The sequence below is a fragment of the Lycium ferocissimum genome, chromosome 3 (genome assembly GCF_029784015.1).
Source record: "Lycium ferocissimum isolate CSIRO_LF1 chromosome 3, AGI_CSIRO_Lferr_CH_V1, whole genome shotgun sequence".
NCBI lineage: Eukaryota > Viridiplantae > Streptophyta > Magnoliopsida > Solanales > Solanaceae > Lycium > Lycium ferocissimum.
In genome coordinates this window covers 69,785,813-69,800,043 of record NC_081344.1, presented here as the reverse complement: position 1 = coordinate 69,800,043, position 14,231 = coordinate 69,785,813, and the positions used below count along the sequence as shown (strand labels likewise).

Below are 14,231 nucleotides of genomic sequence, written 5' to 3'. Positions count from 1 at the left end.
AACTCCTAAGTTTCCAAATTAATTAAGCACATATAAGCTGATTTCATTTTTTTTTTTTTAGCACCGCTGAAATGATTAAGTATTAAAAAAAAAAAAACTCTAACGTTACAAATCACATTTCTTTGGTGGCTTCATAGTTAGAGTTGAACTAAAATGTTACTATTTTTAACAAATGAAAGGTGGTTAGTGACTTATGTTAAATAATAAGAATCATTCTAATTCAAAGTCCAAACTTAATGGATTATTTTGGCCCTTTTTTGGTTAAACTGACTTTCAACCTCTATTACTTTGCAAGATAAATGTATAAATTTGAATTACATTAATGGAACAAAAAGAAGATAAATGACTTTACTAGATAATTTTCTTAAGTTAAATGACCATATCAAGAATTGACTCTTAAAACACGGGAAATCTTAGTAGCTCAGTTGGAATATCATGTCAAAGCATAAAAAATCAACATATCACAACTTTGTTAGCGGTCAATGAACTGGTTGAAAATAATGGGAGACCAAGATTCAAATCTCAATAGAACCAAAAAAATGAAAGGTGATCTAAGCCTTGTTGAACATTGCAGGTTTCCCGATACCTACGTGCTGCTGAAAAATAACAAGTATCCGATAAAATATTGGAGATATGTGCAAATTGGTCCAAACACTACTGTCGAGAAAAGGATCATTCTTCTACTGAGTGAAAAAGATACATTCATTGATACAATAACAATATTTATTACATACTATCCGAGTGTACATGTATGAAACTCTAGCATTTTACTCATCAATTCTTTGGATGAGTCAAAAGGCTTTTACAAATGGTCAGAACTCAAGCTCTAAATCAAAACCAAAACAAGGAACAATGGAAAGTTGGACAAGCTTTCAGTTGTCACAGAGAACTTTTTTCAATATACAACACTTAAAAGACATCCTTAAATAGGATTTTGCAATGTTCCAAAACAAACAGGAAATTCTCTTTACAAGTGCATGCTTTTTTACTTTCTGATCGAAAGGAACTCAAAGCTCCGAAGAGGGTCATCACATGTCCCCTTACGTGAGAAAGGTGATGGTTTTGGTTCCATACTTGAATGAATTCTTTGTGTGGTAGACACGCGCCCGTTGCTTGATACTAATCTGCTCGAGCGACTATCAGTAATGGTGGGGTCAACACCAGAAGAGCTCGGTCTGCTGCTAGAAATGGCAGCCCTTTTTGAAGAGCTACCATTTCTCGAAGTATGGCCTCTTTCTGAATCAGCTTGCTGCAACATACAAGAAAATTTATTGATAGTACTACTTAGGCAAGCATAAAATCCACTGGCAGAACTAGGACAAGAAGCATGCAAGAACACAATTTTTTGCCACCTCTCTCACTACACTAGAAGCTTCCCTTATGTAATGAGGGGATTCAACAATTTCAGAAGTTTTTATTGTATTTGCACAGTATATTTTTTAACGAGGGGGATTCAATTGAAACCCCTTCAATACATGTAGCTACCCCGCCCCGGCTAAATGCTAGTATTCGGGATGTTCATACCCCTATTACCCTCTCCGCGCTAAATGTTGTCGTTAAGGATTGAGGCATAGTTATTTCTACTACTATTTTGGAAGACCGAGGGTTATTACACGTGAATAAATGAGAAGCTCTAGACTGTTGATTCTCAGATCAGCTAGTTATATTTCCTCCGTCCCAATTTATGTGACACACTTTCCTTTTAGTCAGGCCCAAAGAGTGACACCTTTCTATATTTAATAACAATTTAACTTTAAACTTCTAATTTTACCCTTAATGAGATGATTTATAGCTACACAAATATCTCTGACTTGTTTTAGACCACAAGTATCAAAGTCTTTATTTCATTCTTAAACTCCGTGCCCAGTCAAACATCACATAAATTGGGATGGAGGGAGTACTTATTTTTCGAAAATACAGAGATCAGCTAGTTAAACTACATTAAGTAAGAACAAATAAGGAGGCAACTAAAACAGCAACAACTCCGAAATATTTAATAGAAACAAATGAATCTTTCTTAGAGAAGAGAGAATGATCGATACCACATCTCTAGATGAAGTCATATCCTCTGAAGTCTTGTGTCTGGAATGTTCCCCATGCCTTCCCGTACCGGAACCATTCCTTCTCGAAAATGCTTCAACAGCACCAGAAAATCTCTCTCGAATATCTTGTCCAACTGGATTACAAAAATTAAAACATTTTTGTCAAGCGTCAATCAACGATAAATTGTCAGAAGCAGCAGTAACATTATTCAACTTCAGCATGAGAAGCTCACATATAATTTTATTCATGAAGCATCTCAGAAAATCAGAAGTTCCAGCAAGGGGCAGAAAACTTATAATTCATGAAGCAAGGAACACATGTTCCAGAGGTTATCCAATATGCAAAATTTAGAACAAGAACTCATAGATAGGATATAGTTTCGAGAAAATGACAAAAATGGTCCCTTATGTTTGAGGAGGTTCAAAATTATTTCTTAAGTATACAGTGAACAGTTTTGGTCCTTTAAGTTTGCCAAAAGTTAACACGTTTAGTCTCCGTCAAATATTTAACAATTGTTCTTTAGAATTGACGAAAGCTATGAAAAAATGATTTAACCATAAACACCAAGAAAGTCCAATTAAATCCTAAAATATGCAGCACAAAAAACTGCACCAGCCACTAAAAAGATATAAAAAAAAATAACAGAAATTACAGCTCAAAAAATGCACTAGACTCTAGAAATAAATCAAAAATAGCAGAAAATACAAAAATTGTACCTCTAAAGGTGAGTTCCCGCTATTTTTTTTATTTTTTTCAGAGCTCCCGTCAAATCTAACAGATAGAGTTCAATAAATATTTGACGAAGACAAAGTGTTAATTTTTGGCAAATTTAAAGGACCAAAACTGTTCAGTGCATACTTGAGGGACTATTTTGAACCTACCCTCAAACATAAGGTACCATTTTTGTCATTTTCTCGGATATAGTTTCTGAACCTTGTCTTGACGAAATAACTAAAGACCAAAAAGGAACTAACCGACCTATTGAGATTCTTCTTTAATTAATTAATGCAACTACTAAAACTAAAGAGTATATTTCGAGAATATCCACTACTTCTGTTCAGATATAATACCCGATGCCCTTCCTGGTCTTTCAGCAGACGGCCCAGCATTTAGTCCAGCACTTCCACTAGGAATCTGGTAGCAAGAAAATGCATGACTATCGTTCATAATAACCAAGAAGAGTGAAAAGTAATAATCCAAAGGCAAAGTTTGATAAGCACTAACTCGTCCTCTAGAACTGGAACCAATCTGAGGATACTTCAAAATGGTCCAATCAAAAACATAGTCAAATTGATAACCTGCAATATGTCAAAGATAACAAGACCGATTTGCAATTAGACAACTTTTGGACCCAAATATATGTAAAAGAAAAGCAAAGTACTCATTTTTATCCTTTTTAGTCTGTCTCAAAAAGAATGTTATACTTCTTTAGTTAGAAACAATTTAACTTTAAACTTTCCATTTTATCCTTAATGAGAGGAATTACAGCCACACAAATGTTTATGGCTTGTTTTAGACCACAAGATTCAAGAAAATCAATGCCTGCGCGGTCAAATATGTTACATAAATTGGGATGGAGGGAATATTATTTACCTTCACGAATAAACAAGTCTCTGAACAGCCTCTTCAAATATGAATAGTCAGGTTTATCTTCAAACCGTAATGATCGACAATAGTGGAAGTATGATATAAATTCTGAAGGATAGGATTTGCATAACACCTGTTGCAGTAAAAATTGAATCATGTGTGAATTGCCTCGGCAGATGATCCATAGCGCTAGCAGATAATGCAATCAACAGCAAACCAGCGCAACTAGGGCCAGATATTATCCACAACCAGCTCAAGATAATTATAGGGTTAGCCAGGATCAATACATTTAATGATCTACTTTGACAGAAACCAGATTGTAGTGAAGAGCTTCCATCATAGCTCGACTAGATAATATGACATAAGGATAGCTGGGGGTGTCATGATGGATGCTTTCGTAATTGAGAAAATGACAAAAAATGGTCCCTTATGTTTGAGGGTAGGTTCAAAATAGTCTTTTAAGTATGCACTTAACAGCTTTAGTCCTTTAAGTTTGCCAAAAGTTAACACTTTTAGTCTCTGTCAAATATTTACCGAACTCTGCCTGTTAGATTTAACGGAACCATGAAGAAAAAAATTAAGGGGGAATCACATTTAGAGGTACAATTTTTGTAGTTTCTGCTATTTTAAATTTATTTCAAGAGTCTGGTGCAGCTTTTTGAGGTATAATTTCTGCTATTTTTATATCTTTTTAGTGTCTAGTGTAGTTTTTTGTTTTGCATATTTTAGGATTTGATGGAACTTTCTTGGTGTTTATAGTGAAATCTTTTTTCCCATTGTTTTTGCCAAATCTAACAGACAGAGTTTGGTAAATATTTTACAGAAACTAAAAGTGTTACCTTTTGGCAAACTTAAAAGGACAAAACTGTTAAGTGCATACTTAAGGGACTATTTTAAAGATACCCTCAAACTTAAGGGACCATTTTTGTCATTTTCTCTCTCGTAATTCACAAAAGGTGATGATGGTGTCACGTAAATAAGAAGCTTTGATGATCATAACAAGCACCTCTATTGGAGTTAACATCTTCTTCTCACTGATTTTATCGTATTTCTGCTTCTTGCTACCAGCTTTCAGTCCCTGCCATGGAAGGTTGAACCAAGAAGAATATGTCACGAGGTCAGCAAACAAGTCTACAATTTAGAACAAATACACACAAAGATGCTAAAACGAAAAGGTGAAACCCCTAACATCCAACCTTCCTCTAAGAAAATACATAAGCACGTAGCCCAGAGATTCCAAATCATCTCTTCTGCTTTGCTCTGGCCAGGAAAACAAAAGAAAGAAAAACAACAATTTATGAGTTATAAATGACTATAAAGCTTCAGTGTACCCCTAGTTATTTGACAACATAATTAAATATACACCTACCAACTCCTAGGTTTGTGTTGACACTGGCATAACGAGCTGTGCCGGTCAGATTCTTGTTTTCTCTGAAAGATATTGAAAAAGAAAACACATCAGAGGCAGTCCAGATACAACTTCATAACTGTGGGAAAGAAACAAAGTGTAAAACCAAAATTAGATTGATATAAGCTTTTATAACACAATCTAGCAGTGCCAGTCAGTTCAAACAATCAACAGATGCAAAGGCCATCAACAGTGAAGATCTTTCTGAAGGTTCTTCCTTTCAATAACACTTGGAGACGAGAAAAAAAGTTGGCTACAACAATCTCAATGGGATAGAGTAGGAGATGAATAAAATTTCATACTCCACTAATCTAAATGTAGTGAAACCGCACGTCCAGAAGATTAAAGTAGCGGAAATGAGGATGTTGAGAAGGATGTGCGGGCATACCGGGAGCGGTCGGATCAGCAACGAAGATATTCGGGTCAAGGTGGGTGTAGCCTCCGTGGAGGACAAGATGAGGGAGGAGGCTGAGATGGTTCGGGCATGTGAAGAGGAGATGCACAGATGCACCAGTGAGGAGGTGCAAGAGGTTGGCTGTGGCGGGCATGAGGAGAGGTAGAGGTAGGCCGAAAAAGTATTGGGGAAAGGTGAGTAGACAGGATATCGCACACCTGCGGCTTACCAAAGACATGACCCTAAATAGGAGGATGTGGAGGTTGAGGATTAGGGTAGAAGGTTAGTAGGTAGTCGATCGTTGTCTAGTTTCCCTTATCACTATTGTTACTTTTACTTCCTACTATCTTATTCTTTGATTTTATTATTACCTGTTGTTTCCTTTGCTTCGGTTACTGTATTATTTGTCGTTGCGACTTTTCTCTTCTCTTTTATTTTTAGGATGGCTTCTTCACTACTGCATTTCCTTTCCATACTTGATTTTGATATGCTTTACTTGAGCCGAGGGTCTATCGGAAACAATCTCTCTACCTTCACAAGGTAGGGCAACTGGGTGCACACCACCCTCCCCAGACCCCACTTGTGGAATTACACTTGGTATGTTGTTTTTTTTTTTTTTTTTTTTTTTTTTTTTGAAATTGGTAACATTGGTATTGATAGCACTAGGGCAGTGCTGAAGCCATATTTACAGAGGAGAAGTCCCCGCAGCCAACAAAAATCCTAAACAACAGTTACAATTGCCCTATAAAATCTATTAAGGAAACCTCCTCCTCTAAGTAGCATTCTTTACACAAAAGTGAAACAAAAGTAGACACTTCATCTTAATATCCTGCACATGATTACCCCTATCATCAAAAACCCTAGAGTTTCTCTCTTTCCAAATTGTCCACCAAATACAAGCAGGAACCAATCTCCACCATTTCTTCTGTCTAACTGAACTTGGTATGTTGTTATTGTTGCTGAATATGATAAAAATGCCCCCAGGGCTTTGGTCTAGTGGTAAGAGCGCAGAGCGTGATATGTGGATTAGGCGCATGTCATGACTTTGAACCCTGTCGCTGACAAAAGTATGGTGTATTTAAGTGGAGGGTAAAGGGGGCAGATCCATTATCCACTGAGTTTCGAACCATGTGCCAGCTCGTCCTTGGGGATTTTTCGATATAAAAGAAGAATATATGATAAAAACATTTGCATTTTCAAAAAAGTAAACTCATAATTAACAAATTTACCGTCGAACAAAATTCTACCTGGCTTTCAAAAGGCTCAGTGACATCCTATAGTTGGTCATACGGCTATTGAATCTAATTAATGCTTATGTAATATACTACCAAAGGATTTGAGTGTTCAATTGCTAGTATGATGTTTATGACATCAAAAACATTAAAGAGGGGATTCCAGTGGAGGAAAAAACACTAGGTCATAGGACTATTGAATCTAATTAATGCTTATCTTGACAATAGAGACTTGCTAGGAGCAGTGAAAGAGAATCAAACAAGACCATCCCGTTCCTTCTAAAGCTGTGAAAAGATAAAAAGGACAATTGCAAGGACCAGTCAAGTAACAAGTGTGACTACCTGTATGGTATATGCTTGTGAGTCTGTAGGTCCCTATACTTTTTGGCAAGCCCAAAGTCGATGGCGTAAACCTGTCATTAGCGTTAGAATCAATTTTACTGCCATATAACGACTTTCAAAATATGAAACATATCTTTTTCCTCGAAGCTCTTATTTCAGCACTGATATTTGGTAAAGGTATCACAAACATTGAAGCACAATAGATAAAAATGTTCTATAATTTTGTAAGGTAAATGTTTGCTTTGAAATTGGAAATGAATGATACAGAACTATATGTCTAAAAGAACATAACTCCGTTAATACTGTCTTCTTAGGCATTCCTTTTATCCTCTGAAGGGCATCACTTCTTTTTTTTTTTTTTTTTTTTTTAGCAACTATTATCGAGGAAAATCCGCCATTCTCATACAGAACGCAATTAGGCAGTCCTGTCTTAACCATCATTGATAAGTTCAAATATGCACCACCCATGAATATCTTTTTCATTATACAAGACAATCAACAAAAATGAACCATCAACTCTTCCAACTGATTGTCAAGTTGCATTTCCTATTTAAGTACTCCCGCCGTCCCAATTTATGTGGCACTATTTCACTAGGCACAAAGTTTAAGAAAAAAAGGAAAACTTTTGAAATTTGTGATCTAAAACAAACCTTAGACTTTTTTTTTTTTTTTGATAAGGTACAAACCTTAAGACATTTGTGTGGCGATAAATCATTTCAGTAAGGGTTATAGGGGAGTTTTAAAGTAAAATTGTTCTAATTATGGAAAGATGACATTCTTTTGGAACAGACTAAAAAGGAAAGTGTGCCACATAAATTGAAATGGAGGTTAAAATAGCATGAGAAGCTACCAAAAATAGCAACATAACCCCAAGGAAGCAACCCGACAATAACTCACCGGAAAAGAAAAAAAAAGATTTCATTGCTTCAAAAGTATTTCTGCAATAAAATTTCAGCAATAAGCTTTTTTTTTTTTTTTTTTTTTTTGAAACAGATTTCAGGAATGAGCTTTAGCCAACCTCAAGTCTGGATTCAGAACCCAAGAGGTATGAAAGAGCTACTCTAAGAAAATTTAGATAAAAAGTAGCTATTCCTCCAACATTATGGCCACATAAATGCTCTTTTTAGCCTATTTTCTAGCTCCTGCACACTACAAAGAGAGTGAGGGCCACTCTCCATGCCAGTTGGCAGTGCGGGGTGTGTGTGGTTTTTGCGGGGGGGGGGGGGGGGGGGGTAACAGCAACACCCCATATTTAAGTATTAACCTGACAAAACATGAAAAGTTTAGGGGAGTTTTGACGTATTAACTCTTTAAAATTTGATAAAAATAACAACTGAATCAGCAAGGATTGACATGAACCTACACTGGTTTAGGTGAAGCAGTGAAGGAATATTGACATGACATATATTCAAAGCTTTTTTCAAACTCTGACAGTACGTGAACAAATACCTGATTTGCTTTGCGACCTAGGCCCATTAAAAAGTTGTCTGGCTTTATGTCTCGGTGAAGAAATCCTCTTGAGTGCATATACTCAACTCTATTAATCTGAACATGACATAGAGCAAGATTATTACGTCAGACTCATACTCAGTGGTTATAAAAAAGCTAATCTCTGGAAGAAGTTTGCATGACAATGAACTACTTACTAGTTGATCCGCAAGCATTAAAACTGTTTTCAAAGTGAACTTCCTATTGCAATAGTTGAAGAGGTCTTCCAAACTTGGTCCAAGAAGGTCAATGACCATTACATTGTACTCGCCCTCAACTCCGAACCATTTGAGGTTGGGAATCCCGGCTTCATAATTAATGGCAGAGATAAGGAGTCAATTTCTATTCATAACATTCCCAACCAAAATTTCTTTAATTAGACACAAAACACATAGAACTAATTGGTTGCTACTTTGAGTCAATTTCTATTCTACCAAAATATTTTATAAACAGAACAGACATCATTGTATAAAAGAGGACAGAAAAGACCCTAATAAGTCATTAAAAAGGTCCATTCAAGCTCATAATTAGCGAAGAAGGGGTCAGTGAGTTTAATCTCCTGACAAGTAGCATATCACACTGCTTCACTGGCATTCCACCTAAACCCCGCTCCTTTTCTTTTGATAGGTATTTTAGAGTAATCAACAAAGTTGAATCATCAATAAAAAGCTGAGAATATGTAAAGGACACAAAGAAAGACTTACTTCCTCCTTGGAGAAGCATATATATTTTTGACTCGTAATGAAGTTGAGGGTGCTTTGTCTTGACAGATTCCTGATTTAGGACGAGCAAAACAATAACCGTACATAAGTGTAAATCCTCAACCCAAAAAAAAAAACAACATACGTAAGTGCAACGCAGAATCAAAAGAGTTGTTGCTTCTTACCAATTTTAGTGTTATAACTAAAAAGACGAGCTAAATGTTATATTAATAATTCAATCAACAATTACAACTCAATCTCAAGTTAGTTGGGGTCAACTATATGAATCATCTTTTCTTTTGATGACAACGGAATCGCAGCCGCTACCCTTTGGGTGCGCACAGGGTAAACCCCGCAAACCACACAGGAGAGATAACCCGCACTAGGCAAGCCCCGTGTGACGAGCTCGACCCAGAAGGCAAATGAATCATCTTTTCTTTTGGATGAGTATGAATCATTTGTATTTGTTCCCCTATATTTCATTCCAATTCTAAATGATTTGTCTTCGCGGTCCTCTAGAACTAAAGGTTTTCTAACTTCCATACTATCCTCTACACTGACATACAAGTCTCTGGCCATTATCTTCTGTTCAGTCTGCCATAACTACACAGACAGAACGGAGAAAATGACAAAAATAGTCCCTTATATTCGGGAGTAGGTTCAAAATAGTCCCTAAATTATGCTCTGAACAGTTTTGGTCCTTTAAGTTTGCTCTGTCAAATATTTAATGAACTTTGTATGTTAGATTTGACAAGAACTGTGAAAAAAGAGAAATAATCAAAAGCCCTAGGAAAGTCCCATCAAATCCTAGAAACTACAACACAAAAAAATGTACTAACAAAAAATATGGCAAAATTGCACCGAATAAACTGTACCAAACTCTAAAAAGAGACCAAAAATAGCAGAAACTGCAAAAATTGTACTTCCAAATGTGCGTTCCTGCTAAGACCTTTTCTTTTTACAGTTCGTGTCAAATCTAACCGACAGAGTTGGTTACATATTTGACAAAGACCAAAAGTGTTAACTTGGGGCAAACCTAAAGGACTAAAACTATTCAGAGCATACTTTAGAGACTACTTTGAATCTACTCCCAAACATAAAGGACCATTTTTGTAATTTTTTCGACATAACGCAACAACAAAGAAACAACTTAACAGCATGAACTAAGCACTAAGCAGCAAAAATTAATAGAAATGAGCAACCAATACCAGCTTAATGGCAACTTCTTCTCCATTTTGTATATTCACACCTACACAAATAAAGCAACAAGAAGCAAAAAAACACATAAGAAACACAAAAGAAAAGCTAAAAAAAACTACTACTACTAAAAACACAAAGGTCAAAAGCAAAAGGAAATTAAGTAAAAAAAAAAAAAAAAAAAAAGTTGACCATCATACCTAAATAAAGTTCACCAAAAGAACCACTACCAATTTTCCTTCCAAGTTTAAACTTCCCACCCACAACATGATCCATGGTGATACCAACAACCCCACTTCAATAAATTTCACAAACAACAATTTTATAATTAATTTTCTCAAATTTTCACCAACTTAGATTAGCCAAACAGCCCCCAAGAAATCCAAGAACAATTAACCCCATCTAATTACCACCCTTAAAAATCAAAATCCATGTTAAAGTTCACAACTTTATTAATCAAGATTCAAGAAAATTATTGTCCAGCTACATCCTTCTATAAATAGAAACACCCATCATCTCCAAATAACCCAAGAAGGATTAAAAATCCAATCTTTACAAGAAAAATCACCCCATTGATTAATAAAAAACAATCTTTTATGCAAACCAAGATGTGAAAAATGAAAAATGTGAATTTGGGTCTCTCTCTGTTTTTTTTTTTTTTTTTTTTTTTTTTTTTTTTTTTTTTGCTTAAGAATTCTGGCAATGGAGAAAAAAAAAGGGGCAAATGAGAGAGGATTGAGGAGAGAGAGAGTTTCAGAAAAATAAGAATTAATTTTTGTGGAATTTTGTGTGTTGTGGAAAAGCAAGGAGCATACAGAGAGAGAAGAAGAAGGGATTGATTGAATTAATAATATTTTGTTTGTATCTTCTTCTGTTTATTTTTCTTTCTGTCTTGTTGTTTTAACATACTTTTACAGCTTGTTTGGAGGGTCCTCCTCCTTTTATAATATATCATTTTCATAATATATGTTATATTATATTGTATTGTATCGTATGTTTTAGTAATAAATATAATATCTAGACCAGATTGATTATATTATTTGTTTCATAATATCACATACAACATGAAGAATACTCCCTTCAATTCAAAATAAATGAATTTCTATCACCGTAAAAAGGAATGTCGGTGGAATAGGAAGGTTCAGGGCAAAGTTGAAGCCAAGAAGGTTGCGTATATGACATTAATGGAAAGCATAAATGAAGAGGATCAGAGGAAGAATAGGGAGCGGTATAAGACGGCGAAGTTAGCTATTATGGTTTCCATAAGCTCTTAAATTAAAAGGGGGACGGGGATATTTTGCTAGGAGAATTAGTGCACTCTGAGAGTCGTAGAGACATTGAGTTGTAGGAACATAAAGTTGATAGAGGTTGAGGGGGTGATCTGTAAGATAAAAAGGGGAAGAGCGACCGAGTCAGATGAGATCCTAATAGAATTTTGGAAGAACGAAGTAGGTATGAAGTGGCTGATTAGGCTGTTTAATATGATTTTAGGACGGCTAGAATGTCAGAAAAATGGGGTTGGAGTACAATGATCTTGTTGTACAAGAACATGGGTGGGTATCAAGCTACTGAGCCACACTATGAAAGTTTGTGAGATGGTGATAGAGATAGGGGTGTCCTTTATTTATTTATTTAAATTAATTTTTGCCCTGCTAGGCATTACCTACAAGTTTTTTATTGAATAATGTAGAAAATAAAATGTAGTTGTCTCTGTCCGTTACATTTTGCCTAAAGTAAGGTCGAGATGAGGATGAGGCGGGGTGTGGTCATCTCTAAAGACCAATTCGAATTTATACCGAGGCGGTCAACCGCTGAAGCCATTCACCTTGTAAGGAGACTTGTGGAGCAGTACAGAGAGAGGAATAAAGACTTGCATATGGTGTTTATTGAGTTAGAAAAAGTCTACGACAAAGTCACCATGGAGGCTCTGTGGAGATGTTTGGACTCCAAAGGTGTACTTGTGGCTTACATCAAGGCAATTAAGAATATGTATGGTAGCGCCAAGACACAGATAAGAACAGTGGGCGGAGACTCACATCACTTTACGGTAGTGATGGGGTTGCACTAGGGTTCAATCCTTAATCTGTATTTGTTTGCCTTAGTGATGGATGAATTAACGTTGCACATCCAGGAGGAGGTACCATAGTTTATGTTATTCACAGATGACATAGTGTTGATTGACGAGACGTGCGCGAGGGTGGGATGGAATTAACTGAGACAGGAAGTTTGGAGACTAACTTTTGAGTCTAAAGGTTTTTGGTTAAGTAGGACTAAGACTGAGTATCTGGTGTGCAAGTTCAATGACATAGCACATAAGGCGGAGGTGGAAGTGAAGATTGATACGCAAACCATACTCAGGAGAAGAAGTCTCAATTATCTTGTGTCCATACAAGTCACCGGGGAGAATGTCACACATCGCGTTGGAGAGGGGTGGGTGAAATAAAAGCTCGCTTCTGGGGTTATGTGTTATAAGAATGTGTCGCAAAGGCTTAAGGGTAAGTTCTACAGAGTGGTGGTTGGATCTACTTTGTTGTAAGGGGCAGAGTGCTGGCTAGTAAAAAAACTCATGTTCTGAAGGTAGTGAAGATGAGGATGCTCAGATGGATGTGTGGGCATACTAGGAGAAATATGATTAGGAATGAAGTTATATAAGACAAGGTGGAGTGACATCCGTGGAGGACAAGATGAGGGAAGCTAGGCTAAGATGGTTTGGGCATGTGCAGAAGAGGAGCACGGATGGGCCATTGAGGAGGCCGTGTGCGAAGTTGGCCATATTGGGTGTTAGGAGAGGTAAAGGTAGGCCAAAGAAGAATTGGCGGGAGGTGATTCGATAGGACATGACATACCTCTAGCTTACTGAGAACATGACCTTAGATAGGAAGGTTTGGAGAACGAGGATTAGGGTAGATGATTAGTAAGTAGTCGAGTATTGTAGCACCTTAACGTGGGAGGGATAGGGGGCTAGTCTCCTCTTATCTTTTTCTCTTTATTAGTAGTAGTATTACTATTTAGTACTTACGTAGTGTTTTTTTACTTCGTTTTTATTTTTACTTGTTGCTTCATCGGCTGTGCCTATCTTGTCACTCTACTGTCGTTATTTTTTTCTTTCCAGCCTGTTTTGGTAAAGCGTTTTTTGTGCCGATGGTCTATCAAAAATAGGTTCTCTAATTCTATAAAAGTAGGGCTAAGGTCTGCATATATTCTACCCTCTCAGACCCCACTTTCAGAGATTACACTGTTTGTTGTTGTCATTTTCTTTGGTCCAAAATAATACATTTTTCAAAGCACAAAGAGGTATTAAGTTATTTCAAAGTTACCCTTCTCTCAAATGGAATTTTAAATAGCACACTATTTCTACCTTTAAGAAAAGTTTGAGGAAAGTAAAAGGATGATATTGTGAAATAACCCATTAATTAATTAACTTCCTTAAGAGGAGTGTGACGCCCCAAAATCCATTTATTTTGGACAGGAGGGAGTAACTTGTAAAATTGTAAAATAAAAAAAAAATAAAAAAAAGGAAGGAAGAAGAAGAAGAAGTAAGGCACGGAAAAGAGTTATTATAAAAAAAATTTAGGTGTAGAGTAAAGTAAAACTACTACATAATAAGTAAGAGCAAGATGAAGGGACACTAAATCGATCGTTCCATAAAATAACAATTTTAATTACACAACAATAAATGTAATAGTATAATACAATAAATATAAGTAACAATCGGAACAACCATTGTATTTAAAATAATAATATCATACAATATTATTGGTAACAATCATCTAAACAAGCTGTTAGGAGTTTACTCAGATGGTAAGCGCCTTCCACTTTTAACCCGAAGGTTGCGAGTT

The 14,231-nt window shown here is 36.1% G+C and overlaps 1 protein-coding gene across 1 annotated transcript; it reads right to left on the bottom strand.

Moving 5' to 3' along the window:
* Positions 1-675: 675 nt before the first annotated feature.
* LOC132050600 (casein kinase 1-like protein 10) lies at positions 676-11,086 on the bottom strand. Its single transcript, XM_059441957.1, has 14 exons — positions 10,593-11,086; positions 10,404-10,444; positions 9,199-9,268; positions 8,653-8,801; positions 8,456-8,551; positions 7,007-7,077; positions 5,000-5,061; positions 4,827-4,890; positions 4,637-4,721; positions 3,637-3,763; positions 3,268-3,341; positions 3,114-3,177; positions 2,043-2,176; positions 676-1,249 (listed from the first exon to the last, which is right to left on the bottom strand). Exons 1-14 carry the CDS (start codon positions 10,666-10,668, stop codon positions 986-988), a joined length of 1,377 nt encoding a protein of 458 aa, XP_059297940.1. The 5' UTR covers positions 10,669-11,086; the 3' UTR covers positions 676-985.
* Positions 11,087-14,231: the final 3,145 nt, after the last annotated feature.